Below are 27,753 nucleotides of genomic sequence, written 5' to 3' on the forward strand. Positions count from 1 at the left end.
TCACTTCCCTTTATCTCTCCTTTTTTTAAAGAAGGCTAATTGAACATAATAAAAAAAATAAAAAATAAAATAATAACCATACAAATAGACTATTTAAAAAGGAAGTAATCCCATAGTTCTATGTGGTAAATAAGAGAAAATGTTAGTTAGCTCTCTGAAATTTCTCCCTCAATAATGAACTTGAATTTCTTCAGGCTGTTGGAAATACAGTTGTTGCAAAGGAATTGGTAATGTGGGGTCAGACTAGTACAAAGATTTGTGAATGGAGAGAATTTGAATCCATGTAGGAGGCTCTTACTCAAAGTAGGAATAACCAAACTAAAATCCATAGAAAATAAATAAAATATTGCAGCCAGATGCTGTGCCAAAATGAGTCCTACAATATGATAAATTTGGTGCCATGATAAGGAATAATTTGAAAATAAAACACTGTTAATATGTAACCCAGCGACATAAAAAAAAAATCTTTTCAGAGAGGCTGTAGACAGATGCACAGACACATAGACACACACGCACAGAGCCGATAGCAAAACGCAAAGGCATCAGTATTGGTTGGTTTATTTATAAGCCAGTAGTTAAGGAGGTATTCTGTACCTCTTGCATCACCAAGGTAGAATATAACTGATAGGAGCTAAGTTGGGGAACATGACTTAAGCCAGGCCATTTAAGTGATGATTTTTGTTCCTCCCCCCTGTGTCTTTGATCCCATTTATCTAACCAGTTGCAAGGAGAGGCAGTTCATTTCAGCCATCCAGTCAGAAGCAGAGGAGGGCGGCTAGGACTGCTGTGGCCGACTTAGCCTAGTCTAAATGATAGAAGAGATGTGAAGAGTTAGTAAGGCAAGAAGCCACACCACATGTGTACACTAACCTTCAGCAGCACCGTGTTCCTGATTTGAGAAGACACAGTGAATACCAGGATTTTACCCAGCAGATCAGCAATAATGCATGAGTCTATTTAAGAAGGGGTTGAGAAAAAGTGGTCAGAAATATAGGGTTGAAGTTCCCTCCTCTAAAGACTTGAAGTGGAAGACAGAAAATTTCCTCCCCACCCTTCCTAATACACAGTTTTATAGTTTTACAGTTTTGTTTTGCTTACTACCTATATGTGGTCTTTTAACACAAATGGGACTCTTTTTCTTTATTTCACTGCCAGAATGTATGAATGTCTGTTCCTTAGGCATTAGTTTCCGTTATTTGGGGGGCTTTGGCTTTATCAGTAGTGATTATGATATATTTTTTAATTGAACTGTTTTTTCTGCCTCAGCCTTACATATCTAATTTTTAATTCTCAGTTAACTTACCATGTGTTAGTCATTAACTCTGTTGCTGTTAGTTGTTGTCCAACTTTGAGACTTGTCCTGCAGCTGAAATAAAAGGTTGATAGTCATTATTATTATTAAACATATTTAGTATGTTTAAAAAACAATTTTTAATATAAAACTATTCACTATAGTAAATTTAGGAGGTATAAAAGAATAAATATCACACCATTTCTCTACCTATGGACAACCACTCTTAATATTTTAATGTGGTTTTTTTTAGTTTTTTTAATGTATAGTTTTTATTTTGTTTTATGAAATGTGATCTTACTATAGTCACAGTATTATATACAGATTTTTTTCACCTAATATTCTACTATAAACATTTTCTAAATTATGAGTTTCTGGGAATATCATTTTAATGACTACATAATAATCCTATCATATGTATATTTTATTGGACAGAAAATTTGTTCCCTGTCCTGCCACTGTAGATAATTATGTGATTATTGTTTCCTTCATGAAGCATTTCTTATATTTTGGGGTTTTTCCATATAGTCTTAGAAGTAGGATTACTAAAAAATTTAAGGCTTTTGATACATATTATGACATGAATTATAGCAATTACATGCTGCTGACAATTTTCAAGAGAGCTGAATTTACCACACCTCACCAATTTTTAATTTTTACTTCATTATGATCTCTGTATCATTAATATTAGAGTTGGCTATGTCATATAAAATGTGTGCTCATTTTCTTCAGTAGCGATAGTCTTGCTTCTAATTTTTCATATAGCTGGGAGGTGGTTACGGAGTTAACTATTAAAGGCCAAAGTCTTCCCATGTAAAGGGGAAAAGGAACTGTGGTAACCCTCCAGCTCCAAATCAGAAAACATGAATCCGGTTCATTGAATTTTATGTAGAGAATGACCAGGATGTTTGGGAAATCATGCCCTAGGAGAAGTAATTGAAAAAACTAAGAAATTACCTTCATGTCCATGAAAAATACACCATAAGGAAGAAAAAGTAGACTTTCTTGCTACATCAGACAGAGATAGTACCAGTGGATATATGTTAGAGAAGGAGGTTTAGCTTGGTATTTCCAACTGTTGGAAACTAAATCAGGCTACCTTTTAATAGTGATTCCCCACATACACATACATTATCAGCATTTGTGCTACACATTCTGTGGGCTCTGCCAACTTAAAGTTCTTATGTTAATGTTAAGCCTTGCCATGTAAAGGGGAGAAAGAATTATGGTAATTTTTTTCAATTGTGTGTGATTTTTTTACTGTTTGAAGGGACTTGGGGGAGTACAAAGATATGTTTGAACTGACTGGTTTTGCTAAACTACTGTAGATACTGGAGAATATCTAGAGAGGCTATAGATAAAATCCAGGGATATAATCTCTAATGATAAATTCTTCCATTGTTTTTATTCACATGCGGTGACAGTGGAAAGTTATTTGAGTAGAGGAAAGGAGTATGATCAGTTTGTGCCATCTCCTTGGAGAAAAGAAGACTTCATGGGGCACTTAAAACAAAAAATACCTTCTTTCCCTGGTATTGATGATTCCTTCCAAAGGAAATTAATTTAGTAGCATATACCTGTGAAGAAAAACATATTAAGACTAAAAAGAGTGTGCCTGCATAAAGTATGTAGGGAGAGGGCATAGAAAGGGAAGAAATGGGCATTTTTAAGAATCCAAAAGAGACTTCAAAAAATATCTAGGATAGGGAGCTAAATATTTTGGTAATTGCTCTTTGAGACAAAACAGTTCTAAAATATGTTGTTTATAGGGAGATCGGTGGACGGCTTCTCATGGTAGAAACTCGACTTCCAAATGATCTGGCTGAGTTTGAGGGAGACTTTTCCTTGGAAGGACTTCGTCTGTGGAAAACAGCATTCTCAGCAATGACTCAGAATCCGAGACCAGGGTCACCCCTTCGCAATGGCCAGGCAGTGGTCAATAAAGGGTCCAGTAATAGCTATAAAATGGTTGAGGATAAAAAAATTGTGATTATGCCTTGCAAATGTGCCCCAAGTCGACAACTGGTTCAAGCATGGCTTCAAGCCAAAGAAGAATACGAACGTTCCAAGAAACTGTCTAAAACTGAGCCAACTGGAGTTGTAAAATCTGCTGAGAACTTCAGCTCTTCAGTTAACCCAGATGACAAACCTGTAGTGCCTCCAAAAATGAGTACAGCTCCACATATACTCCCCACTACAGCACATACCAAGGAAGATGTTGGTAACTCTCAGATTGCTTTACGAGCACCAACCACAGAACGTAGTCGAACTATAAATGAAAGTCAGGCAGTGCCACCGGTTGCTTCTACAAGTGATCATGAGAAAGGTGAAGATGATGATGATGACTATTATGTTAGTTATAGCTCCCCTGATTCTCCAGTAATTCCGCCTTGGCAACAAGCAACATCCCCAGATGCCAAAACATTAAATGGAGACGAGAGACCCACATCACCAGTAGAGGAACTACATTCCCTGAATATTGAGAACTTCTTAAAACCAGTAAAAGATGGTATACAGAAAAGCCCCTGCAGTGAGCCTCTGGAGCCTCTAGTGATATCTCCAATTAATGTTAGGGCAAGAACTGGAATATGTGACCCACTCTGCCTTCATAGTACACCAATTGTACAGAGAAAACTTCTGGAAAGGCTTCCTGAAGCAAGTAGCCTGAGCCCTTTATCAACAGGTGAGTTTACAAATAACAGGAAGCCTTCAAAATTCTTTTTCAGAGATTAGAAATGAAAACATTAGATTACGTAATGAAATTCAGAGCTTTTTTTATGTGATTTTTTAAATATATATTTTAGTTTAAATATAGTGTATATTATATATAGTGTATATTGTGTATATTAAATATAGTGTATATTATTTAGTTTAAATATAGTGTATAAATATAATTAAAATATAGTGTATTATTAGTTTCAGGTAGAGTTCAGTGATTCATCAGTCTTGTAAAATACCCAGTGCTCATTATATCATGTGCCCTCCTAATGTCCATCACTCAGTTACCCCATCCCCTCCCCCTTCTCCCCTCCAGGAATCTTCAGTTTGTTTCCTGTGACTAAGAGTCTCTTGTGGTTTGTCTCCCTCTCTGATTTCATTTTGTTTTATTTTTCTGTCCCTTCCCCTATGATCCTCTGTTTTGTTTCTTAAATTCCACATGTGAGTGAGATCATACGGTAATTGTCTTTTTCTGATTGACTTATTTTGCTTAGCATAATAACCTCTAGTTCCATCCATGTCGTTGCAAATGACAAGATTTCATTGTTTTTTTTTTTTGATGGCTGAGTAGTATTGCATTTGTGTGTGTGTGCGTGTGTGTGTGTGTGTGTGTGTGTACATACATACACCACTTCTCTATCCATTCATCTGTCAGTGGACTCTGGGCTCTTTCCATAGTTTGGCTGCTGTGAGCATGCAGTGCAGGTGCCCCTTCAGATCACTACATTTGTATCTTTGGGGAAATCCCTAGAGTGCAGTTGCTAGGTCACAGGGTAGCTCTATTTTCAACTTTTTGAGGAACCTCCATACTGTTTTCCAGAGTGCTTGCACCAGCTTGCATTCCCACCAACAGTGTAAGAGGGTTCCCCTTTCTCTGCATCCTTGCCAGCATGTGTTTCCTGATTTGTTGATTTTAGCCATTCTGACTGGTGTGAGGTGGTATCTCATTGAGGTTTTGATTTGTATTCCCTTCATGCCAAGTGATGTGGAGGGCTGTTTTCATGTGTCTGTTGACCATTTGTATGTCTTCTCTGGAGAAATGTCTGTGTCTTCTGCCCATTTCTTGATTGGATCATTTGTTCTTTGGGTGTTGAGTTTGATAAGTTCTTTATAGATTTTGGATACTGGCCCTTTATCTGATAAGACATTTGCAAATACCTTCTCCCATTCTGTCGGTTGTCTTTTGGTTTTGTTGACTGTTTCCTTTTCTGTGCAAAAGCTTTTTATCTTGATGAAGTCCCAATAGTTCATTTTTGCCCTTGCTTCCCTTGCCTTTGGCAATGTTTCTAGGAGGAAGTTGCTGCGGCTGAGGTCGCAGAGGTTGCTGCCTGTGTTCTCCTCTAGGATTTTGATGGACTCCTGTCTCACATTTAGGTCTTTCAACCATTTTGAGTCTATTTTTGTGTATGGTGTAAGGAAATGGTCCAGTTTCATTCTTCTGCATGTAGATGTCCAATTTTCCCAATACCATTTGTTGAAGAGACTGTCATTTTTCCATTGGATATTCTTTCCTGCTTTGTCGAAGATTAGTTGACCATAGAGTTGAGGGTCCATTTCTGGGTTCTCTGTTCTGTTCCATTGATCTATGTGTCTGTTTTTGTGCCAGTACCATACTGTCTTGATGATGACAGCTTTGTAATAGAGTTTGAGGTCAGGAATTTTGATGCCACCAGCTTTGGTTTTCTTTTTCAACATGCCTCTGGGTATTCAGGGTCTTTTCTGGTTCCATACAAATTTTCGGATTATTTGTTCCAACTCTGTGAAAAAAGTTGATGGTATTTTGATAGGGGTTGCATCGAATGTATAGATTGCTCTAGGTAGCATAGGCATTTTCACAATATTTCTTCTTCCAATCCGTGAGCATGGAACGTTTTTCCATTTCTTTGTGTCTTCCTCAATTTCTTTCATGAGTATTCTATAGTTTTCTAAGTACAGATCCTTTGCCTCTGTGGTTAGGTTTATTCCTAGGTATCTTAGGTTTTGGGTTCAGTTGTAAATGGGATCGACTCCTCAGTTTCTCTTTCTTTTGTCTCATTGTTAGTGTATAGAAATGCAACTGGTTTCTGTTCATTGATTTTATATCCTGCCACTTTGCTGAATTCCTGTATGAATTCTAGCAATTTGGGGGTAGAGTCTTTTGGGTTTTCCACATAGAGTATCATGTCATCTGCAAAGAGTGAGAATTTGATTTCTTCTTTGCAGATTCAGATGCCTTTTATTTCTTTTTGTTGTCTGATTGCTGAGGCTAGGACTCTAGTACTGTGTTGAACAACAGTGATGATAGTGGACATCCTGTCATGTTCTTGACCTTAGGGGAGAAGCTCTCAGTTTTTTCCCCATTGAGAATGATAATTTGCTCTTGACTTTTTGTATATGGCTTTTATGATATTGAGGTATGTTCCCTCTATCCCTACACAGTGAAAAGTTTTAATAAAGGATGCTGTACTTTGTCAAATGCTTTTTCTGCATCTATTGAGAGGATCATATGGTTCTTGTCCTTTTATTAATGTGTATTACATTGATTTATGGATGTATTACATTGATTGATTATGGATTGATTTATGGATTCCTTGCAGCCCAGGAATAGGTCCCACTTGGTCATGGTGAATAATCCTTTTAATGTACTGTTGGATCCTATTGGCTAGTATCTTGGTGAGAATTTTTGCATCCATGTTCATCAGGGATATATTGGTCTGTAATTCTTTTTGGTGGGGTCTTTGCCTGGTTTGGGAATCAAGGTAATGCTGGCCTCATAGAGTTTGGAAGTTTTCCTTCCATTTCTATTTTTTTGAAACAGCTTCAGAAGAATAGGTATTAATTCTTCTTTAAATGGTTGGTTGAATTCCCCTGAGAAGCCATCCAACCCTGGACTCTTGTTTGCTGGAAGATTTTGGATTACTGCTTCAATTTCCTTGCTGGTAATGGGTCTGTTCAGGTTTTCTGTTTCTTCCTATTTCAGTTTTGGTAGTTTATACATCTCTAGGAATGCATCCATTTCTTCCAGATTGCCTAATTTGTTGGCATATCGTTCCTCATACTATGTTCTTATAATTGTTTGTGTTTCTTTGGTGTTGGTTGTGATCTCTCCTCTTTCATTCATGATTTTATTTATTTGGGTCCTTTCTCTTTTCTTTTTGGTAAGTCTGGCCAGGTGTTTATCGCTCTTACTAATTCTTTCAAAGAACCAGCTCCTAGTTTTGTTAATCTGTTCTACTGTTGTTTTGGTTTCTATTTCATTGATTTCTGCTCTAATCTTTATAAATTCTCTTCTTCTGCTGGATTTAGGCTTTATTTGCTGTTCTTTCTCCAGCTCCTTTAGGTGTAAGGTTAGGTTGTGTATTTGAGACCTTTGTTGTTTCTTGAAAAAGGCTTGTATTGCTATATACTTCCCTCTTAGGACCACCTTTGCTGCGTCCCAAAGGTTTTGAGCAGTTGTGTTTTCATTTTTATTTGTTTCCATGAATTTTTTAAAAATTCTTCTTTAATTTCCTGGTTGACCCATTCATTCTTTAGTAGGATGCTCTTTTTAACTTCCATGTATCTGAGTTCTTTCCAAATTTCTTGTGATTGAGTTCAACTTTCAAAGCATTGAAATCCAAAAATATACAGGGAATGATCCCAATCTTTTGGTACCAGTTGAGACCTGAAAATCAGAGCTTTTTAAATGAAATTTTAACTCCACTAATGAGAATTTATTATTATTTTATCATGTCTTGTAAAGTCATCAATTATCACATGGAAACTTCTTTGTCTTCTGTGAAATCTACTTATATATGCTTCCATCTTACCTTCTTTTGCCTTCTGGGTGAAATATAGGAGCCCTCTCAGAAACCTTCCTTTCTCTCAACTTGATTTTTCCCACTGGTTTTAACATACACCCAAGTCTCTCCCACCCTTTAAGATATAAAGAAAACCAAAAACCTGCCTTGACCTTACATCTGCAGCTTCTACTCTTTTTCTTCTTCTTCAAAGCCAGATTTCTTAAAAGATTGCTATAATTTTTTTTTTAAGATTATTTATTTCTTGGGCGCCTGGGTGGCTCAGTCGTTAAGCGTCTGCCTTCGGCTCAGGTCATGATCCCAGGGTCCTGGGATCGAGTCCCACATCGGGCTCCCTGCTTGGCAGGAAGCCTGCTTCTCCCTCTCCCACTCCCCCTGCTTGTGTTCCTACTCTCGCTATCTCTCTCTCTGTCAAATAAATAAATAAAATCTTTAAAAAAAAAAAAAAGATTATTTCTTTATTTGACAGAGAAAGACACAGCAAGAGAGGGAACACAAGCAGTGGGAGTGGGAGAGGGAGAAGCAGGCTTCCCACCAAGCAGGGAGCCCGATGCGGAACTCGATCCCAGGACCCTGGGATCATGACCTGAGCCGAAGGCAGGCGCTTACTGAGCCACCCAGGCGCCCCAAAAGATTGCTGTAATTTGACAACTCCATTTCTTTACCTCCTACTCATTTCTCAGCCCACTCAACATTCAGTTCTGACCCCATCATTCCACTATTATGGCTCTTGTAAAGACTTTCAATAAGTTTCATGTAGCTAAAGCCAGTGTATGTTTTTTTGGTGTTCCTTTCACATGCCCTCTTTAAACAGCCATTGTTCTATCAACCATTCCTTCCTTCGTGGAGGATCAAGCTGTCTATCCAAGTCCCCTTGGCTTTTCTTCTACTCCTGTGTTTCTGCCTGCTTGCTTTCCTTTGAAGCTTTACTCTATATTTTCTCTCTAAATGAATGAGTTCCTGCCCACAGGATTACTACAGATTAACTAACAAATTTAAATTTCCAGTTCAGAACTCTCTTAACCTCCAATCTAGATGTCTATTTGGCATTTCTACTTGAATGCTCAAAAGCACCACAAGGTCAATATTTTTCTCTTTGGGGTGGGCGGGAGAGGAGGAGAGAGAAACAGGCTTCACGCCCAGCACGGAACCCAGTGCGGGGCTTGATCTCACAACCCTGAGATCACGACCTGAGCTGCAATCAAGTCAGACATTCAACTGACTGAACCACCCTGGCACCCCATAAGGTCAATGTTTTTAAAACTCAATTCATGATCTCACAGCACACATTTGCCACCAGTCACCCAGTGTACTCATACACACAAACATACATGCCCACACATAGAAGCCCCTGTGGTTCTCTTTTGGTTTTCCTTACTTCAGTGAATAGTACCACCATCTCTCTGTCACTGAGTTACACAAGTCAGAAACATGGGATTTATTTGTAACACCCACCTGATTCCCTTACTGCCCATCCTCTGGTTCCCAGTCCATTACCAACCAAGTCCTGTCACTTTTTTGTTTCCTAAATTACCCACATCTCTCCATTGTTTTCTCTACCTCTACCACCACAACCTTAGGCCAAGCTATCATCATCTCACCTGGATGTCTATCCTAGCCTTCTTTCCACCCACAGTAATTTCCACTTCTTTTGCTTGGTAATCAGGGAAAATCCTTACTCTGTTCCTAGTTAATTCCTACTGTTTCTTCTGATTTTTAGCACAAAAAAGCCTTCCTGATTTCCCTGACTAGTAAAAATTCCCAGTTATATTCCCTTTATCATACTTACCCCAGTTATAATTTCATTTTTCTATATGCATTTGATGAATATCTGATTCTCACTCTAGACCGTGTGAGGGAAGAGACTATTTTTTCCTCATAAATACTTGATGAATAAGTAAATAAATGAATTAAATGATTGCCTAGGATATGACTGAGGTATAAAACTCAATAATTAAAACAGAAATGTTTTTATTTAAAAATACAAAATTTTAAAGTTATTTTGGTGGGGATCAGAGGTTTGAATTAGTTTGATTTTCAAATGATGAAGTCTTTGGGAATTAATAGGACAGTAGGACAGTACTCACAAATGGTACTCAGGAGTTTGGAATAATAAAAATTTAAAAAAGCAGGCAATTTTGATGTACATGTTAAGTATGACATTTCTTTCTACAGAACCAAAAACCCAGAAATTGAGTCATAAGAAAGGAAGTACTACTGACACTCTTAGAAGAGTACTCTTAACACAAGCAAAGGTAACTATGCTAAACATACTTAATGTTCAGTGGAAGATCCATTCTTACCTTAGATTTCAGTTAGATAATTGATAACTTTGTGTCTCAATTTTTTTAAATTTTATTATATATTTTTGCATCATTTTATTTACATATCTTTGAGACAACAAGAAATTGCCTAATTTTTTTTAGTTTTTTTTTTGTTGTTGGGATCTAAAAGATTCTTATATGTAAATACAAATATTACAGAGAAAGTGAATATGATAGCCAAAATGTGGATTATGAGGATACAAATACATTAACTGATTACTGGCAAAATCAGAACAATCCAATGACAGCAAAGCTCAAGTAAGTGATTTTTGATCCCACCAAAAATATATCCTTTTTCTTGGTTTATTACTTTTTCATCAAATATAACATTGATTTTTTCAGTTCATTTTACTAAGTAGCAAAGGAAAAAGCAACATTATTTACTACTGAAACTAAAAAATTATAAATATCTTTATTCAAATACTAAAAATATGGTAATACTTAGAAATATATGACTATGTTAAAAAGGGTTTACATTAAACATGTATCCTTAGAAATAGGTGACAGGAATCACTTACATATTGGCTACATTTCATTAATATTAACCACATAAAATATGTTTTAGCATTTCTATTTTAAAACTAAATACTTTTTAAAAACTTTCATTTTTAAATCAGTATTGTTGAATTACAACTTATTTATATTAAAAAATAGGTACAAGTGTGTTGTGAACATAAATCAATACTTGGGGGGAAATGGTTAATGGATCTGGAAATCAGAAAAAAGATTTAAAAAAAATAGATTCTGTTTTTTCTAAACCCATCAAGATGATCTATATTTTCATTCATCTTTCAGATACATGTTGTGCTAGGGTAAAATACAGACCCACAATTTCAAATCTTTTATAAACTTTAGCCAAACTAGTTGCAAATATATTGCCTGCTTATTTGCCATACTTCCAAGAAAGGTCAAGATAAATGTCCATGTGGTGTAAATGTCAACTCTCCGACAAGACTTATTTTCATTATTTGGGGTTTGTAAACTAAAGATCAACATATGGTTTGCTTACAGATTATATCAGATATTTCTACATATACCCAGTTCTGATATCTTGAATTACTAGCATGAAAAGAATGTTAATAAAATACTTACTAGTTTCTTCTTGGGTCTGAAGAGATGGTACTAGTTTATTGTATTACTAAACACATAAAGCAGATTATCTAAGTAGGAATAAGTGATCAAAAGAAAGAAAATGATTGCTTATTTATCTTTTTCTGGCTATGTGTTGTTGGTTTTTTTTTTTTTTCTTAATAGAATCAATTTGCAGCAGTAAATACCCCAAAGAAAGAAACTTCTCAGATTGATGGACCATCTTTAAACAATACTTATGGTTTCAAAGTCAGCATACAAAACTTACAGGAGGCAAAAGCTTTACATGAGGTAATAAAACTGCAACAGTAAGGATACATACACTATTTAACTCTCATGTTTCATTCTGTGGACAAGTATGGACATTTCTTACTGAGGGAGGAATACATTGAATTCTGTACCTGTTAATCTTCATTTCGTTATTAGTTTATATATTTATATAAAATAGAGAAACTTTTATTTTTGGGGTTTTTGTGGGTTTTTTTTTGTTTTTTTTGAGAAACTTTTAAAGTAGCCATCAGTTACTGAGACTGCTTTTTGGTTTCACAATTTTCACAAATCTTATAGCTGAAATTTGGTTTATAGAGGCTAAAATTAGAAAAGCTTTTATAACTATTCTGTATGTTATTCTGGGATTGTTATTAAGATGTTATATCGTAAATGAGATATTATGTTTTCTATTTGGTTGGTTCAGTGGATCAGTGCTTGCTAATTCATTTGCTACGATTCTGTTGTTCACATAATTTCTATAACCCAGTTACCTTCACAGCACAGAACATATGCCAAAGAGTAGGAAGCCATCTTGTAAAAATGTACATCAATCACAGGATGGACTAAAGAATATGTATGAATGGGTCACTGAAAATTTATCTGTATTAAAGAAAACACAACTCAGAGCATATATCTGACAGGCAGTAAGGCGGAAATTAGAGTATATTTTCATTGTTTATATCTGTGCTATCAGTGTATTCATTGTTTATACCTGTGCTGGCCACCACTAGCAGTGTGGCTATTGAGAATTTAAAATTTGCCTTATCCACCTAGGAAGTGAATTCTAAATTTTATTTAATTTTGCGTAATTTAGATTTAAAAATGGATACTTGACTCCTTTATTAGAAAATTTTTAAGTATGTTTGGAACTTGGGTATTTAAAACTACTTTTTCAGTTGTAAATTTTACGATAATACAGACCAAGTATTTCCGTATAAAAGTTTAGCATCTGCATTGAAATGTACTATAAATGTAAAATGCACACAGATTTTGAAGACTTAATAGGAACAAAGAATGTAAAATATTCCATTACTAATTTTTTATATTGATTACATGTTGAAAGGGTGATATTTTAGATGTATTAAATGAAAACATTTTTAAATTAGCCTATTTTTACTTTTTTTTAATGTAACTACTAGAAAATTTAAAATTACATGTGACTTTCATGATATTTCTATTGAACAGTTGTTTTTACGTCTTTGCCATTAGAGCACAAAATTTGATTTTTTATTTTTGTATTTTTGTTTTCAAGTCAGTTCTGTCTTAAACTGTTCTAAGGACGGATGAGCATAGACTAAGAGAAAAATTCAAATATTGTCCTCATTTTTACCTAAATTTAAACTAAGATTTGTGCTTTTTTAGAGATTGGAACATAGTCTAATTCCCTAATTATTTGAACATTGTTTCATTCAACAGCATTTAGTTCCTCTTCATACCTACTTGGCCCTGTACGATATCCCCTGAAGCCTAGATAAATAAAGTAATAAACTCAGGAATACATACCTTGTGAAGTACACACCCAAAATTAGAAAAAAAAAATGCTGTGATAAAAATATTAAAGCAAATTTGATAGACCTTAGCAAAGGCTTGTTACATTTTATTATCCTTTATTATTTGAAGGATTATTCTCCTTATGCTCTTATTTTATTTCTACATAACCCATTGCAGAATCATGCACCCTCTTGAAGTTAAATCACTTGGAAGGTCTGGTAGGTTACACAGCTTCTTGCCTATGCAGGCCTTCATCTCAACATATACTCCAAACTGCCACCTGGTGGTCACACTGGGAATGAGCCAAAAAAAATCTGCACTATGTATGCTGTTCCTTTTTCTGGGGAGTTGTGTCCATAGCATTTTTTCCTCTCTGTCCCATTATGCTGCGCTAATTTCTCTTTCTTCTGCATATAAATACTCAGTGCAGAAGAGAAGGATTATAATCCTCAACCCCCTTTGTCACCCACCTCTTTCTTAGTCACACTCAGTAAATCTCTCCCCCATCTCTTCATTTCATGTTTGCTTAAAAAAATGCCCCTAAGATCAGTAGTGCATTTTATATCAAGGAATAGAAAGGCAAAATTTGAATGTGCAGTTTGGCCTACTAAATAAACAAATCAATCTCCACAAATCTTTTGACCTGAAATTGTTTTCAGTCTTCTTTATAGTCTGTCCACTTGTTCATCCTTTTCTAACTAAACTGGTTTTTTTGGTTTGGTTTTGTTTGAGTTTAGGGAGAGGTTTTCCAGTTTACATTTTTTTAATTTACCAAATTAATATGTGATTATTGTTAAAAAAAAATTAAACCTAAAGAGCATACATTTAAAAGTAGAAATGCTTTCCCTTAGCTCCCCATTTTACTTACTTTGATGTTTTTAATATTTAGAAACAGTATATATTCAAGGAAAGTGGTAGATTTGTGGATATTTGTTTTATTCTTATGCTTTATATATGTACAATTAATGTTCTTTACATTTTAAAAAGTACTTAATTACAAATTTACTAATGAATGCATGCAGTATTACATGTATATGGTAATCATGAATCCAACCTGTGTTTTATTTTTTTTACCCAGAGTTTCTACTTACTTTGTCTTGGTTTTTAAAAAGAGAACTAAGAATTATAGTTCAGAGTTTTTATTAGTGTATAAGTGTAAAAAGCAAAATACTTTTTTTGCATGTATGTTAAAGCGAAAATGTACGTGGGCAAAAATCTAGCTGTTGTGTTGTTGATGCCATATAATTCTTATATTTTTTCAGGAAAAACTATAATTAAAAACTTGCCTAGTACATACAGAAGTAAATTGTAGAGAATTCATAGGAGTTTCAAAATGAAATACATCTTTCTTTTTAGTTTAAACTATAGGTGAAACCATAGTTAACTGGGTAGAAAGTAAAAAGTAACAGACTCTCACTCGAATGTACAACCACTTGGACTAGTCAGTCATTCTCTTTCTCAACAGTTGAGAAACTTGAGAGGCACTGCATGTATTTTAGAGAAATTATTTTAAGTATATATTGTCACTGAGAAATTATAGCACAAGCACTTTTTCTAAAATAAAAACATGAATTGATTCAATCTAATCTTGGAAGTAAAAATCTTTACTTTTAATCTGCAGATTATTAAATTGACGATTGTGTCCTTTATGGCCATTTTTTTCCATAATTTTACACATAGTTCCTTGGAGTCTTAGTGAAACATTTCTTTCAACATGTCTCAAAAAGTTGTCTAAAATCATCATTTTTATTTCCTTTTATAGATACAAAATCTTACCCTGATCAGTGTGGAATTACATGCTCGAACTAGACGAGACTTAGAACCAGATCCTGAATTTGACCCAATCTGTGCTCTGTTTTACTGCATTTCATCTGACACTCCACTACCAGATACAGACAAAACAGAACTCACAGGTGTAATAGTGATTGATAAAGACAAGACAGTCTCCAGCCAAGGTATTGTTCATTTTTATTAATTTTGTACCTACCCACCCTAGGATGAACCTTTTAATGGGGCAGTTTCCGTGCTGGAGATCTAAACCAAGCAAGTATCAGGAACTCCTTTTTAAAATGTGTGCTGAAGTAAGAGTAGGAAGTAATGTGTATAGCTTTGTCCTGGATTCATTATTCTTACTTGAATTATTGTCCAAAGTCAGAAGCACTTCATAGAAAGCTATTAATAAAATTTCCAATTAACATTTCTAATTTGTTCTGAATACTATTTTATAAAATATTAATTGATAATACTGAATTAAAATGATTATCTCTAGGTTGGGTGGACAATCTTATGTATGCATTGCTGGTATTTTGCTGCTAATAGAGAGTTTTTCTTTGCTTTAAAGAAGTTACTGGTATGAGTTAATGGATTGTAAGAGACTTTTAAGATACATTCCAATTTTATTTATATCTCTTCCTAAATATACACATTTTTGGTTTAGACATTCTTCACAGAGTATACCACATAATAAGTGTTCTGCAGTTGAATAGTAATACGTGAATTCAGTCAACTGAGGAGGAAGTCTTAGCACAGAATGAAAGCATATAGGAATTTGCAGTTTAATCAGTGGTGTGCTTGAGCTGGCTTGTACCAGTTCACAAGCCAATTGTTAAATTTTTGTGAATTTTCTGAACTAGTTGATGTCATATTGGTAGTTTGAAATCAGCCATGGTGGGGAGTCTTTACATTATGGAAATAAGCAAACACTGCAAATCAGGGCTTCCTTTTTTTTTTTCCTTGAGAAGTAGTTGTAAACATTATTTTTTTTAATAAAATGTTTTCTGAGTTCTAAACCAATATTTCCAAAAAGTGTTGGCGTGCAATCTGTTCATAATTATAGGACTATGTGGTACATACTCTTTTGTAATACATAGTTCCTTAAAAATCAACATACCACTGATTAAAATACTCCCTACTAAGCAAAGTTCTTTCCATAGGAAGAGTAAAGACAGAAGCAAAATAATAAAATTTCTTCTTGGGTGACACGTTATTACTTGAGGAATTTGGTGAATGTAGACTTTTCAGGAAAATAATTGAGAAAATGAAATTTGAATTTTCATTTGCATATTAAACTAGAAAACCTTTAAGAAAGTTTTCAAGAAATTGAGTTAATTATTTACTTTGGGGAACACTGTTAATTTGAAGTATTTCGGTAGCATAATTTCACTCAAAAGTAAGGGATTATATTACTTACACAGTTACATGTAATAAACATTTTGCTTATTTCTTAGATATCAGGTATCAGACCCCATTACTGATTAGATCTGGAATTACAGGACTAGAAGTTACCTATGCACCCGATGAGAAGGCGCTTTTTCAAGAAATTGCAGATATAATAAAGAGGTATTGTTTTGTATTTTCTGATTTTTCTGGTTTTTGTTCAGAGTCCTTTCTTGCTATTGATTAACATGGGCGAAGGTAGGAAAAAGGAAGAGAATCCCTTCCTATGGCCCTTAAAAGTTATCCTTGGAAAGATTTTGCCCTCACCTCCCACAACCGTTTCCATTTCCAGCAGATTAGGGATGCCAAAAGAATATTCTATTCTCAAGATTGAAGGGTCAGTGAAAGAAATATTGGCTTAGCCTCTAGCTTTCCCAGTTGGATTTTTAGCATGATTTTTCTATGGTGGTGAAATAATGGGTACTAAATTTAAATTGTATTATTCATTAAATAGGCTTCTACCTTGGGAGCCAGCCATCATTTCAGTACTTTTTTTTTTTCTTAAATGTTTTCTGAGGTCTAAACCAAGTTTCCAAAAAACTTTGGCATGCAATTTGTTCATAAATACAGGATTATGTGATGCATAATCATTTGTAATACATGGTTCCTTAAAAATCTCTTTTGATCATTTGATAGTTGGCCTGGATGGTTGATAGTAAAATCTTGTCAAAATTTATGAAAAGGATTTTTTAAAACAAAAGTATTTTAATTTAAAAATAAAGTAATTAAATCTTTTGCATTTTCTCGAGACTGTAACTTTTGATAGCTATGGACCCTCTTATTAAATGCTTCACTTTTCTGTAATGTCCTTTATATGTTATTCTAAACAACCCCCTAAAAGATTATTTCATTCTTTCAGCCCATTTGTTGAGTACCTACTCAGCATAGGCTTTAATAGGATAAACTTTGGAGTCAGCTAGCTCTTTAATTTTTTTTTTAAGAACATGGCTTTTATTGTATGCTTCTATAGCTATATTTTAAACATGTATATCTTAATGAATGGAAGATGTTACTTGAAGGACAGGGTTTTAATTTTTATTTTTATTCCAGTTAATTAACATACAGTGTTATATTAGTTTCAGGTGTACCATATAGTGATTCAACACTTCCATACAGCACCTGGTGCTCATTACAGCAAGTGCACCCCTTAATCCCCATCATCTGTTTCACCCATCCCCTCATCTACCTCCCTTCTGGTAACCATCAGTTTGTTCTCTATAGCTAAGAATCTATTTCTTGGTTTGTCTGTCTGTCTCTCTCACCCCCCCCACCCCCCACTGCCCCTTTTCTTGTTTGTTTTGTTTCTTAAAGTCCACATATGAGTGAAATCATATTGTATTTGTCTGTCTCTGAATGATTTATTTCACTTAGCATAATACTCTAGCTCATCCATGTTGTTGCATCTGTATTTTTGTCTTGAGCAAGTACTTATCTCTCTAAGCTTTAGTTTCCTCATTTGTAAAATGGGTAATAGGTAGGAGAGTTAAATGAGGGACACCTGGGTGGCTCATTCGGTTAAGTGACCGACTCTTGATTTCAGCTCAAGTCATGATTTCAGCTCAGGTCATGATCTCAGGGTTGTGAGATTGAGCCCTGCGTTGGGCTCTGCACTGGGTGGGCGTGGAGCCTACTTAAGATCTCTCTCTCCCTCTCGCTCCGCCCCCCCCAAAAAAAAGGTAGAAGAAGGAAGTTAAATGAGATAATGTACATAAAACTCTTAGCCTGGTCAATACATAAATGTTTACTCTGTGTAAGGTATAGTGCTAGGTGCTAAATATAAAAATGAATAAAATATAAATGCATACTTTCAGAGTTTTGCTGTCTTTATTTTTCTATTCTTAATATTTACCACCTCAGATGGCAAACAAAAAGTAGTATGAAGTGATATTTAAAAAGTTAAACCAAATCCATTGTCTTGTCATTCTTCTCTTTCTATATTTCCTTGAACTATTTAATAATACTACATTTTTCCCAGCCTCCCTAACTTAAATATAAGCTTTGATTTCTCCCTTTCTCTCTTCCCTCCATCCATATATTACATTTTATCCATTTAATGTTTTGAATATCCTGTTTTCTCCAGTTTTGTTTTTTCCTTCACCACTAATCCCCTCTACCCAACCTTGTTCTTTCCATAACTTTTAGAAACCAGGTAAATTAGATATAACTCACCAGAATTGAAGAACAAGTCACAAAGATTTTGTTATTGTCACCAAATGTTTTCACAGAAGAAATGAAATCCTTGGGATTTTGAACTTCAGACATGGTTTAACAGCTTTAACAGTTTCTTAAGACAAAATGGCCTGTAGGTCAAAAAATAAATATACATAATAAATCTGAAAAATATTAAAAACAACTACCCAATTCTTCGAAAGGAATAAAATCTATTTAATCAATTAAAAGCACAGAATAACTTTTTTTTTTTCCGGCAGTCATCTCTGAGCAGTAGCAATTTATAAAAGACAACTTTTTAAAAATAAATATATTTTCGGGATGCCTGGATGGCTCAGTCCGTTAAGCGTCTGCCTTTGGCTCGGGTCATGATCCTGGAGTCTGGGATCGAGCCCCGCGTCCAGCTCCTGCTCGGTGGGGAGCCTGCTTCTCCCTCTCCCTCTGCCTGCCGCTGCCCCTGCTTGTGCACGCACACGCTCTCTATCTCTCTCAGATAAATAAATAAAATATTTTTAAAAATAAAAATAAATATATTTTCAAAACATCAAAAAGTAAGTGTACTTAACCAACTCTATTATAGTCAGGTGCCACAAAACAGCAAGTAGCTGACTGGAATAATAATTCTTGCAGTAATAAGGTGTTTTATGAATCAGAAATTCAGATGAAGAAATCAGAAGAACTGTCTTTATAAGATTTATCAAAGAAGGGCTCTGTAATCATCTGGCATCCTCTTCATGTACCTGTGCTTAGAAATGTATGCAGTAGGAACTCCAGCAATCTTCCAAATTCTTCTCTGAAAATCAAGGCCAACTGTGGCCGCATTGTAATGCCTATTCTGAGTTATTCTTCGTACTAAAGCAGTCAGCTGCATCAGTTCTTTCCTAAGTGTATGGGAATCCTTCAAATCTCCTATTCCTGCTAATCCCTAGAGCCACTTGATATGATATTTCTGCCCCAGTTTCTCAAATATAGACAGTACATAGTTTTTGGGGAGATGCACTTGTCATTCAGATAACTGCCCTGAAAAGAGTTTAACATTGGGGTGCCTGAGTGGCTCAGTCGTTAAGCATCTGCCTTCAGCTTGGGTCATGTTCCCGGATTCCTGGGATCGAGCCCCACATCGGGCTCCCTGCTCAGCGGGAGGCCTGCTTCCCCCTCTCACACTCCCCCTGCCTGTGTTCCCTCTCTCGCGGTCTCTCTTTCTGTCAAGTAAATAAATAAAATCTTTAAAAAAAAAGAGAGAGTTTAACCTTAATGGAAGAATTGATGAAATTGCTATCAACAAAGATAATATTAAAATATTAGATGTTATGTTAGAAGACTAATGAGCAGGAAGAGTGTTGGGAGACCTCTCTTTTCTTGAGTGCCCTAGGATCTTTCTGGACTTTTGTTTTGTATTAGTCTACCTTTTTAGCCTCTGATCTCTGAGACTAAGTATTTGCCTCATTGTTGTATATTGCCTTGTTTTCTTTTGCTTCCCCATGCTCCTGTTTTACCCCTGGTCTTTGTCCTAGAATTACCAGCCATGTGGCACTTTCTACCAAGAAAACACTTTTTTATAGGTTGGTGAAAAGATCCATTTGACTGTTCTATTAAATTAATCAATAAGTGATCATTAAATTAAGTGGTTTTCTCAGAAATTTCAACCCTATTTGTATAGAGAAAAACACATGGATAATATATACATTATCTTTTTCTCCTGGCAAGTTTGAGGACTACTCTGTGGTCCATGGTATAATTGTGGATCACAGCAGATTACCAGATGTTGAAATTTATATTATAGAATGTATTTTGATAGGACCCTTAAGGAATAGAGATCATAAAAAGAATGCTGTTGCAAACATTTGAACCTAGTTCTTTTGACATCACCATTTTAACCCTTCAGGATTAAAAGTAAGGAGACTTTTTTGTGACATTCTTATTTTTGTTGACTGAAAACGAAAGCCATTCAACCCCATCATTTTAAGAAAGCAGCTGTGGAAGTATGATAAAATATTAGCAAACTGGTTTTAAAAATAGATCTTGTGATCTGCTTATGATCCGTTGTTAGACCACAGCCTTGCAGGGTGGCTGTATATAGCTGACGTCAGTGAATTAGCATAATCCTACGCTACAGACTTCGGGTGATACTTCAGGTGTTAAGTGACACAGTCTGGACAAGCTGCACAGCCCACAGTAGCGATTACAACCAGTGACATAAAACCTAACTTTATAAGTTTTGTTATCTTTCACTCTGCTTTTTGGCTTTTATAAATAAGACAGTAGAGTAATTTGGAGCATCATTGTAGTTTTTGCTCTCAAAGTTTTTGTCGTCAAATTGTGATGATAATTTTCTCTCTTCCTTATACAGTTTTCCCACTGAGGTAAATCTTCAGGTTTATTTTCCCTTATACTATCACCAAACATTTTTCTGTGGTGGTCACCATGAAAGTACTAAGAGGAGCCACAAAGAGGCTATTTCTGAGTTGAATGCACATTGTCAGTTCAGTATTACCAGTGCAACTGTGTGACTGCAATGAGCACGTTTTTCTCCTAGTTTCTAATGCTTAGCTTCCCCACGTTAACTTCACCCCTGTTAATATTTCATCGTTCCATTAAACTGAGTCACCTTCTCTTAAGTTTAGAGGACAAGCTTGTCATTACTGAGGCCTTACTTCACATGAGGACCAAATCATTACTAAAATTGAGTGGGAAAAGGAAGACATTTTCATTTTCTTTCTCAACATTAAAACTGCTTAAGATAGTATAGGTTAGCGAGAAGTGGCAACAAAATGATCTGGGGGCGATTTTTTCAAAACAGTATCCACACATGCCCTCATACATCACCCTGCCCCTACCCACATGATAGTCTCAATCATATGGTCACTCTAATACTTCAGTGGTAATGCCTCTCTCCCACCCCAGGTTTTTTTTCTTGCACCCCAGTTTCTATCAGCTTCTTTCCTAAATTATATCAAATAAATAGTCTTAGTAAAAACTATGATCACTTTACAAAAGTAGCTTCAAATTAGGAACTCTAATCGCCCTATTCCTTCCTATACAGAAATTCTATAGGTACCACTATATCATCTCTTCTCCATCTGAGAGACATAATAGATTTTTTTTTTGTACTTTATATCATGAAGAAACCATTCTTTTGATTAAAGGTTCAAATGTGTGGTCCCTGTTTAATTTTTTCATTCCTTTTAGGTATGATCCTGATATTCTGCTGGGATATGAGATTCAGATGCATTCCTGGGGTTACCTCTTACAAAGGGCTGCTGCCTTAAGTGTTGACTTATGTCAGATGATCTCTCGGGTGCCAGGTATGAAGCATTGTGAATATTTTATGGTTCAACAACTGAGCAAATTACAAAATAAAGACAAGATGTTTAAAAAGTACTATTCTAATTTTTAATACTAAATTGTGTAAGTTCTAGATATATCATAACTCTATTATGGACAAATTCAAAAATTAAGAAAAGTAAAAAAAAATACCCCCATCTCACTGCTATATAGGCAGTTGTTTTTTTTCTTTCAGTCATTTTGCATATGTCTATCTAGGTCTCTTTTTATATAGCTTTAATCATACATATATCCCTTTTTTTTGTTATGCTTCCTTCATCTTGCATCTTATAAGTATTTTTCTATATTATGAGATAGTCTTCTTCATAATCATTATGGAACACATAACATTTCTTTGGTTGATGTACCATAATTTTATTTTGTCTGGTTCTGTGTTTTATCCTTTTGGTTATAAGGAAGGAGAAGATGGTAGAGGAACACTAACTATTGATTTTTATTAAGGTATCAGGCTAAAAACTTGCATGAATTTTGAAGGCTGTTTCCCACAAGTGTGATTCTGTTTGAAGGAGGGGAGCAATAACAACAAGTTTATAAAGCACTTTTCAGAATTATGTTTTTCTTAATAACTACAAAATTTTTAATAACTTGGTTTTAAAGTCACAAGTCTGACTAGGACAAAAGAGCATATATTTTGGGTATATTGGTGAAAACTAACCAAGAGAACTCCTGGGAGAGGTTATGACTTCAATACAATGTCTTAAGTGTTAGTAACTTTAAAAGGAAAGGCTGAAGCTAGAAGATTCAAGAACAGTAAATATTTTGATCTTTGCAAAAAGCTTGGAATAAAAGGCAAAGATAGTTTTTCACTGCACAAATTTTTCATAGCTTCTGTGTCCCTTGAGTGCTAGGAATAGTGGTATATCTCAATTTTTTTAACATTTCATTTGGGATAGGTTTTTGAATATTCAGGAGCAGCAACATGAGTGTTCAGGCTACTCATTAATTATTTTAATTAGCTGTAACAGGTAAGGTATATGACTTCAGATCAGAAAAGTGAATGAGGGGCACCTGGGTGGCTCAGTTGGTTAAGCGGCGGACTCTTGATTTCTGCTCAGGTTATGAACTCGGGGTCCTGAGATCAAGCCCCACGTGAGACTCCTTGCTCAATAGGGAGTCTGCTTGAGGATTCTCTCTCCCTCTCGTCTACCTCTCCCCCCACTCGCGCGAGCACTCTAAGATAAGTTGTTTTTCTTTTTAAGATTTTTATTTATTTATTTGACAGAGACACAGCAAGAGAGGGAACACAAGCAGGGGGAGTGGGAGAGGGAGAAGCAGGCTTCCTGCCAGCAGGGAGCCTGATGCGGGGCTCGATCCCAGGACCCTGGGATCATGGCCTGAGCCGAAGGCAGACGCTTAACGACTGAGCCACCCAGGCGCCCCTAAAATAAGTTTTTTAAAAAAAGAAAAGTGAGTGAGAGCTCTTGTCCACCTATTTATTTATTTAAGTAGGTTCCACACCCAACGTGGGGCTTGAACTTACAACCCTGAGCTCAAGAGTCACACGCTCTACCAACTGAGCCAGCTCTGGCCTTTTTAGAACACTGCTGAAACCATTTTTATGAGGCAACATTGTACAATAGAAAGGGAATGGTTAGGGAGGCAGTATAAAGAGCATAGATTCTGGAGAAAGATTACCAGGCTATCCTCACTAGCTATGTGATGTCAAACATGTTACTTAACCTATTTATACTTCACTTTGTTCATCTGTAAAATGAGGGTGATAATAGAACTTCTCTCATAGAGTAATTGTGAAGTGCTTAGGACAGTGCCTAAGAACAGAGTAAACATTATATAAATGTTAAATGAAATAAACTTTCAAACATCATCTCTTTAAAATAAAGAAAGAGGGGGGCGCCTGGGTGGCTCAGTTGTTGAGCGTCTGCCTCCAGCTCAGGTCATGATCCCAGGGTCCTGGGATTGAGCCCCACGTCAGGCTCTCTGCTCAGTGGGGAGCTTGCTTCTCCCTCTCCCTCTGCCTGCTGCTCTGCCTACTTGTGCTCTCTCTCTCCCTCTCTCCCCCTCCTTCTTTCTCTCTCTCTGTCAAATAAAATCTTTTAAAAAAATAAAATAAAGAAAGAGGGATGAGTGTATGTACATGGTCTCTGAAATTAGGTAACCCTGGTTTACAGTACTGGTTCTGTTACTGTATGACCTGGGCCAAGGTAATAACATTTCTTTTTTTTTTTTCTTAAAGATTTTATTTCAGACAGAGCACGAACGGGGGAGAGGGGCAGAGAGAGAAGGGGAGAGGGGCAGAGAGAGAAGCAGGCTCCCAGCTGAGCAGGGAGCCCAATGCGGGGCTCAATCCCAGGATGCTAGGATCATGACCTGAGCCGAAGGCAGACGCTTAACTGACTGAGCCACCCAGGACCCCCAATAATAACATTTCTGAGTAGAATCTACTACAATACAAAATGAAAATTATACTAGCATTATAAAGTGGCTAGGTTAAAATACTACTGTATGCATCTTAATATTAATTATGCATTTAAAGATTAAAGTTAATGAAGCTCATCAGCCCCCCAAAAAAATAAATAAAGTGGCTAGGTTAAAATAAAAGAAATAATATTAATAAAGTTCTTAGAACATGATAGACATTCAATATATAGTAAATATATATATTATTCCAGATCCTTTTTTTTTTTTTTACATTTTTTTTATTATGTTATGTTAGTCACCATACATTACATCATTAGTTTTTGATGTAGTGTTCCATGATCCATTGTTTGCGTATAACACCCAGTGCTCCATTCAGTACGTGCCCTCTTTAATACCCATCACCAGGCTAACCCCTCCCCCCACACCCCTCCCCTCTAGAACCCTCAGTTTGTTTTTCAGAGTCCATAGTCTCTCATGGTTCGTCTCCCCCTCCGATTCCCCCCCTTCATTTTTCCCTTCCTACTATCTCTCTTTTTTTTTTTAATTAACATTTGTATATACCCAGTGTTATATAAGAGAAACACATTTTAATTTCTATTCTAGGTAAAATCATCACCCAAGAAACTAGACTCAGAACCTTATTCTTCACCTAGTTGTCCATACAAAATTAGCAGAATTTCATTCTGAATATGACCATCATTAATTGATGTCAGCAAATTTTCAGAGAGTTGTTTAGGTTAAAAACTCTACCATATTTTCCAGGAAATGACCAGTGTAAGAATAAACATATCCTAACACCAAAGAAATGCTGTAGTGTTAGGTGTCATAAGAATAGCACCAGAAATTACCAAATTTAAAGTGAAAAGGGTTTATTATTTTTAAAATATGTGTTTATACACATTTTTATTATTTAAAAAATATCATTTTCAGAGACATTTCACAAAATTCTCTCATAACTTAGAGGAAAAAAAATTGTTTTAATCAAAATAATGATTATTCATTCTCTAAGCCTAATAAAAAACAGATGATTATATTTCATCTTTAATCTTTCTCTTTAATTTTTATTCTCATTTTTATTTGGCATAATTTGCTTGGAAATTTGGTTTCTGTGAGTCCTGAAGCAATCTATATTCATTTCTGTAGATGACAAAATTGAGAACAGATTTGCACCTGAAAGAGATGAGTATGGATCAGATACAATGAGTGAAATAAATATTGTTGGCCGAATTACCCTAAATCTTTGGAGAATCATGAGAAATGAGGTAACGTGCTTCATCTAAAATTTTATTGGAAATAAGAGATTAGGATGGTATAACTATTTTAGTTATTGTAGAGTGTTAGTATAATCTACTATGTAACTTACGCTTCTTTGTGAATTATTTTTGTTATACCTAAGTAGAGCTACAAAACTAAATACTACATTCTAAAATGCAAAGCTACAGGACTATTTAATGTTATTGATGTGTTTTAATTTTGTTCCATTTGTGTCTATATAGCAATAACTAGAAAAGTCTACAACTATCAAAGTTTTATGTTGTATGTGTCGAATGTTGTATAATTTCATCATTTTTTGCACTTAGTGCTAGATGAATTCAGCTTGGTCTTTCTGATTTATTAAGTAAGAAGAATTTAGTCTACATAGGAAGGAACCAAGGATATTTAAAAACTGGGTCAGACTAAGAAGGTAAATTGGGAAGACAGTACTTGGAAATAGTTAATAGCAGCTTCCAGTTGAGGCTTTGGGGGTCCAGATAAGGATTTTTGGTAGTATAAATTTCAACAAATGATCTTATTTACAATCACTCAGAGAAATAATTCTTTAAAAATGTAAGATCATGGGATCTTAGACCATATTTGCAGAAGTTGCCTGATTTCTTTTATTAAAATGTAAAAAGATATCTACTGTAAATTGGTCTATTCTCAGATTTTGGACTTTGGATAATATCAGATAAGATGTTTATATTTAAAAGAAAGCTGTATTCTTCAATCGCTTCTCCTATTTGAAACTACTTTCTCATTATATTTCTATTATACACTCATATTCACTATGACCTTTCTTGCTCTTCCACATTTCTATAAAACATATGACTTTGCAAGCATGCCCTCTGCAATTCTTTTGGGCACCAGCACACAGTAATTCTTTCACATAAGGAATTGGGTTCTTTATATAACATTCAGATGTCCTTATTTTTATTTCCTCTCTACACCATGAGTCTAAAGTTATGCTCCCATTTCATCTAATTTGAAAATGTATAATATATGTAACTGCTTGAGGGTAATTTTTATGTTAGTTATGTTTCTTCTTAAAATATTATCAGAGCACAGGGAATCCCCAGTGACTTCAAAATAATTCCTAATGACACAGCATAGGATATGGAAGGTATAGAGATTGTGGTGTATTTAGTTTGTACATTCCATTTTGTATTTCAAATTGCAGTCTCTGATATTGTCTGTGATGAACACGTAAATTGAATATGTAAACACAAAATTAAATTATTGAATCTTAGTTTCATCCCTGAAGATCCAAAAGGCAGCTGTACAATTATCCACTATTAACTTAAAATCACAAATTGGGGGTAAATATTTTTTCAAAGTTTAGAGCTTTCTTTAGTCCTTACTGAAAATTCAGGGTCAAAGGCTTTCTCTAATTCTGGGTTGAATATACAGTATATCTGATCTTTATTTGTAAATATGGGAACAACTGTGAGAAAGTTATGAGTTGGATAACTTACCTGCCCCCCTTCCTAGATGGGCCACTATTTTTTTCTAACCCAAAGTATTCCTGGAAATTTGGAAATTTCCAGGAAATCTTGAATGAACTTTGGGAAGTTCTGTCTTATATCTCAAGTTATTTTGGAACTTTAAGGGTTATGACTTTGGACAGAAACTGGCCCTGAAAATTTTCATATTAGAGATCCTCAAACTATTTTTTCTGATTTAAACAGTTCCAGAGGCTCCTTTTTAATCTTTATTTCTTTTATCTGTATCTCCCTCATGAAACTTAGCAGTTTCTAACTCTATAATTTTTTTTTTGGGGGGGGGGGTTTAAGATTTTTTTTTTTTTTTTGACAGAGAGAGAGATAGCGAGAGCAGGAACACAAGCGGGGGGGGTGGGAGAGGGAGAAGCAGGCTTCCCGCCGAGCAGGAAGCCCGATGCGGGGTTCGAACCCAGGACCCTGGGATCATGACTTGAGCTGAAGGCAGACGCTTAACGACTGAGCCACCCAGGCGCCCCCTATAATTGTTTTTAATATGCTCTTTATTAAAAATAATTTGTATTCACTATTAAAATGAATGCGGACAAGTATGTAAAATGAGAGTGAAATCCTCTTGTTCTCTCTAGAACATCTCAACTGTTGCACTCCCCCAATACAGTTTACAGTTGAATGAATATCTTTTCTTCTATGCCTTGTTTGGGTTTTTAAAATTTTGTTTATTTATTAATATACTAGTTTTCATTGTCCTGTTTTTTGTTTTTTTGTTTTTTAAGATTTTATTTATTTATTTGTGAGAGAAAGAGCACAGTTGGGGGAAAGGCAGAGGAAGAGGAAAAGCAGGCTCCCCCCCTGAACAGGGAGCCCAGTGTGGAGCTCAGTCCCAGGACCCTGAGATCATGACCTGAGCCGAAGGCAGACGCCCAAGGGACTGAGCCACCCAGGCACCCCTCACTGTCCTTTTTAAC

The 27,753-nt window shown here is 35.4% G+C and overlaps 1 protein-coding gene across 6 annotated transcripts in view; it reads left to right on the forward strand.

Annotated features, from left to right (window-relative positions):
• Positions 1 to 27,753, forward strand: part of REV3L (REV3 like, DNA directed polymerase zeta catalytic subunit) — a 174,787-nt gene that overhangs the window by 98,084 nt on the left and 48,950 nt on the right. For 5 of the 6 annotated variants that reach the window (XM_032408054.1, XM_032408052.1, XM_032408055.1 and 2 more), the window contains exons 14-20: positions 3,061 to 3,974; positions 9,964 to 10,043; positions 11,367 to 11,492; positions 14,725 to 14,917; positions 16,190 to 16,301; positions 21,537 to 21,652; positions 25,215 to 25,333. In XM_032408054.1, coding sequence (XP_032263945.1) covers positions 3,061 to 3,974; positions 9,964 to 10,043; positions 11,367 to 11,492; positions 14,725 to 14,917; positions 16,190 to 16,301; positions 21,537 to 21,652; positions 25,215 to 25,333 — 1,660 coding nt within the window. The remainder of the gene's footprint in view (positions 1 to 3,060; positions 3,975 to 9,963; positions 10,044 to 11,366; positions 11,493 to 14,724; positions 14,918 to 16,189; positions 16,302 to 21,536; positions 21,653 to 25,214; positions 25,334 to 27,753) is intronic. The other variant, XM_032408050.1, reaches the window with a different exon arrangement.

This window comes from Phoca vitulina, unplaced genomic scaffold (genome assembly GCF_004348235.1).
Source record: "Phoca vitulina isolate PV1807 unplaced genomic scaffold, GSC_HSeal_1.0 scaffold9, whole genome shotgun sequence".
Classification (NCBI taxonomy): Eukaryota; Metazoa; Chordata; class Mammalia; order Carnivora; family Phocidae; genus Phoca; species Phoca vitulina.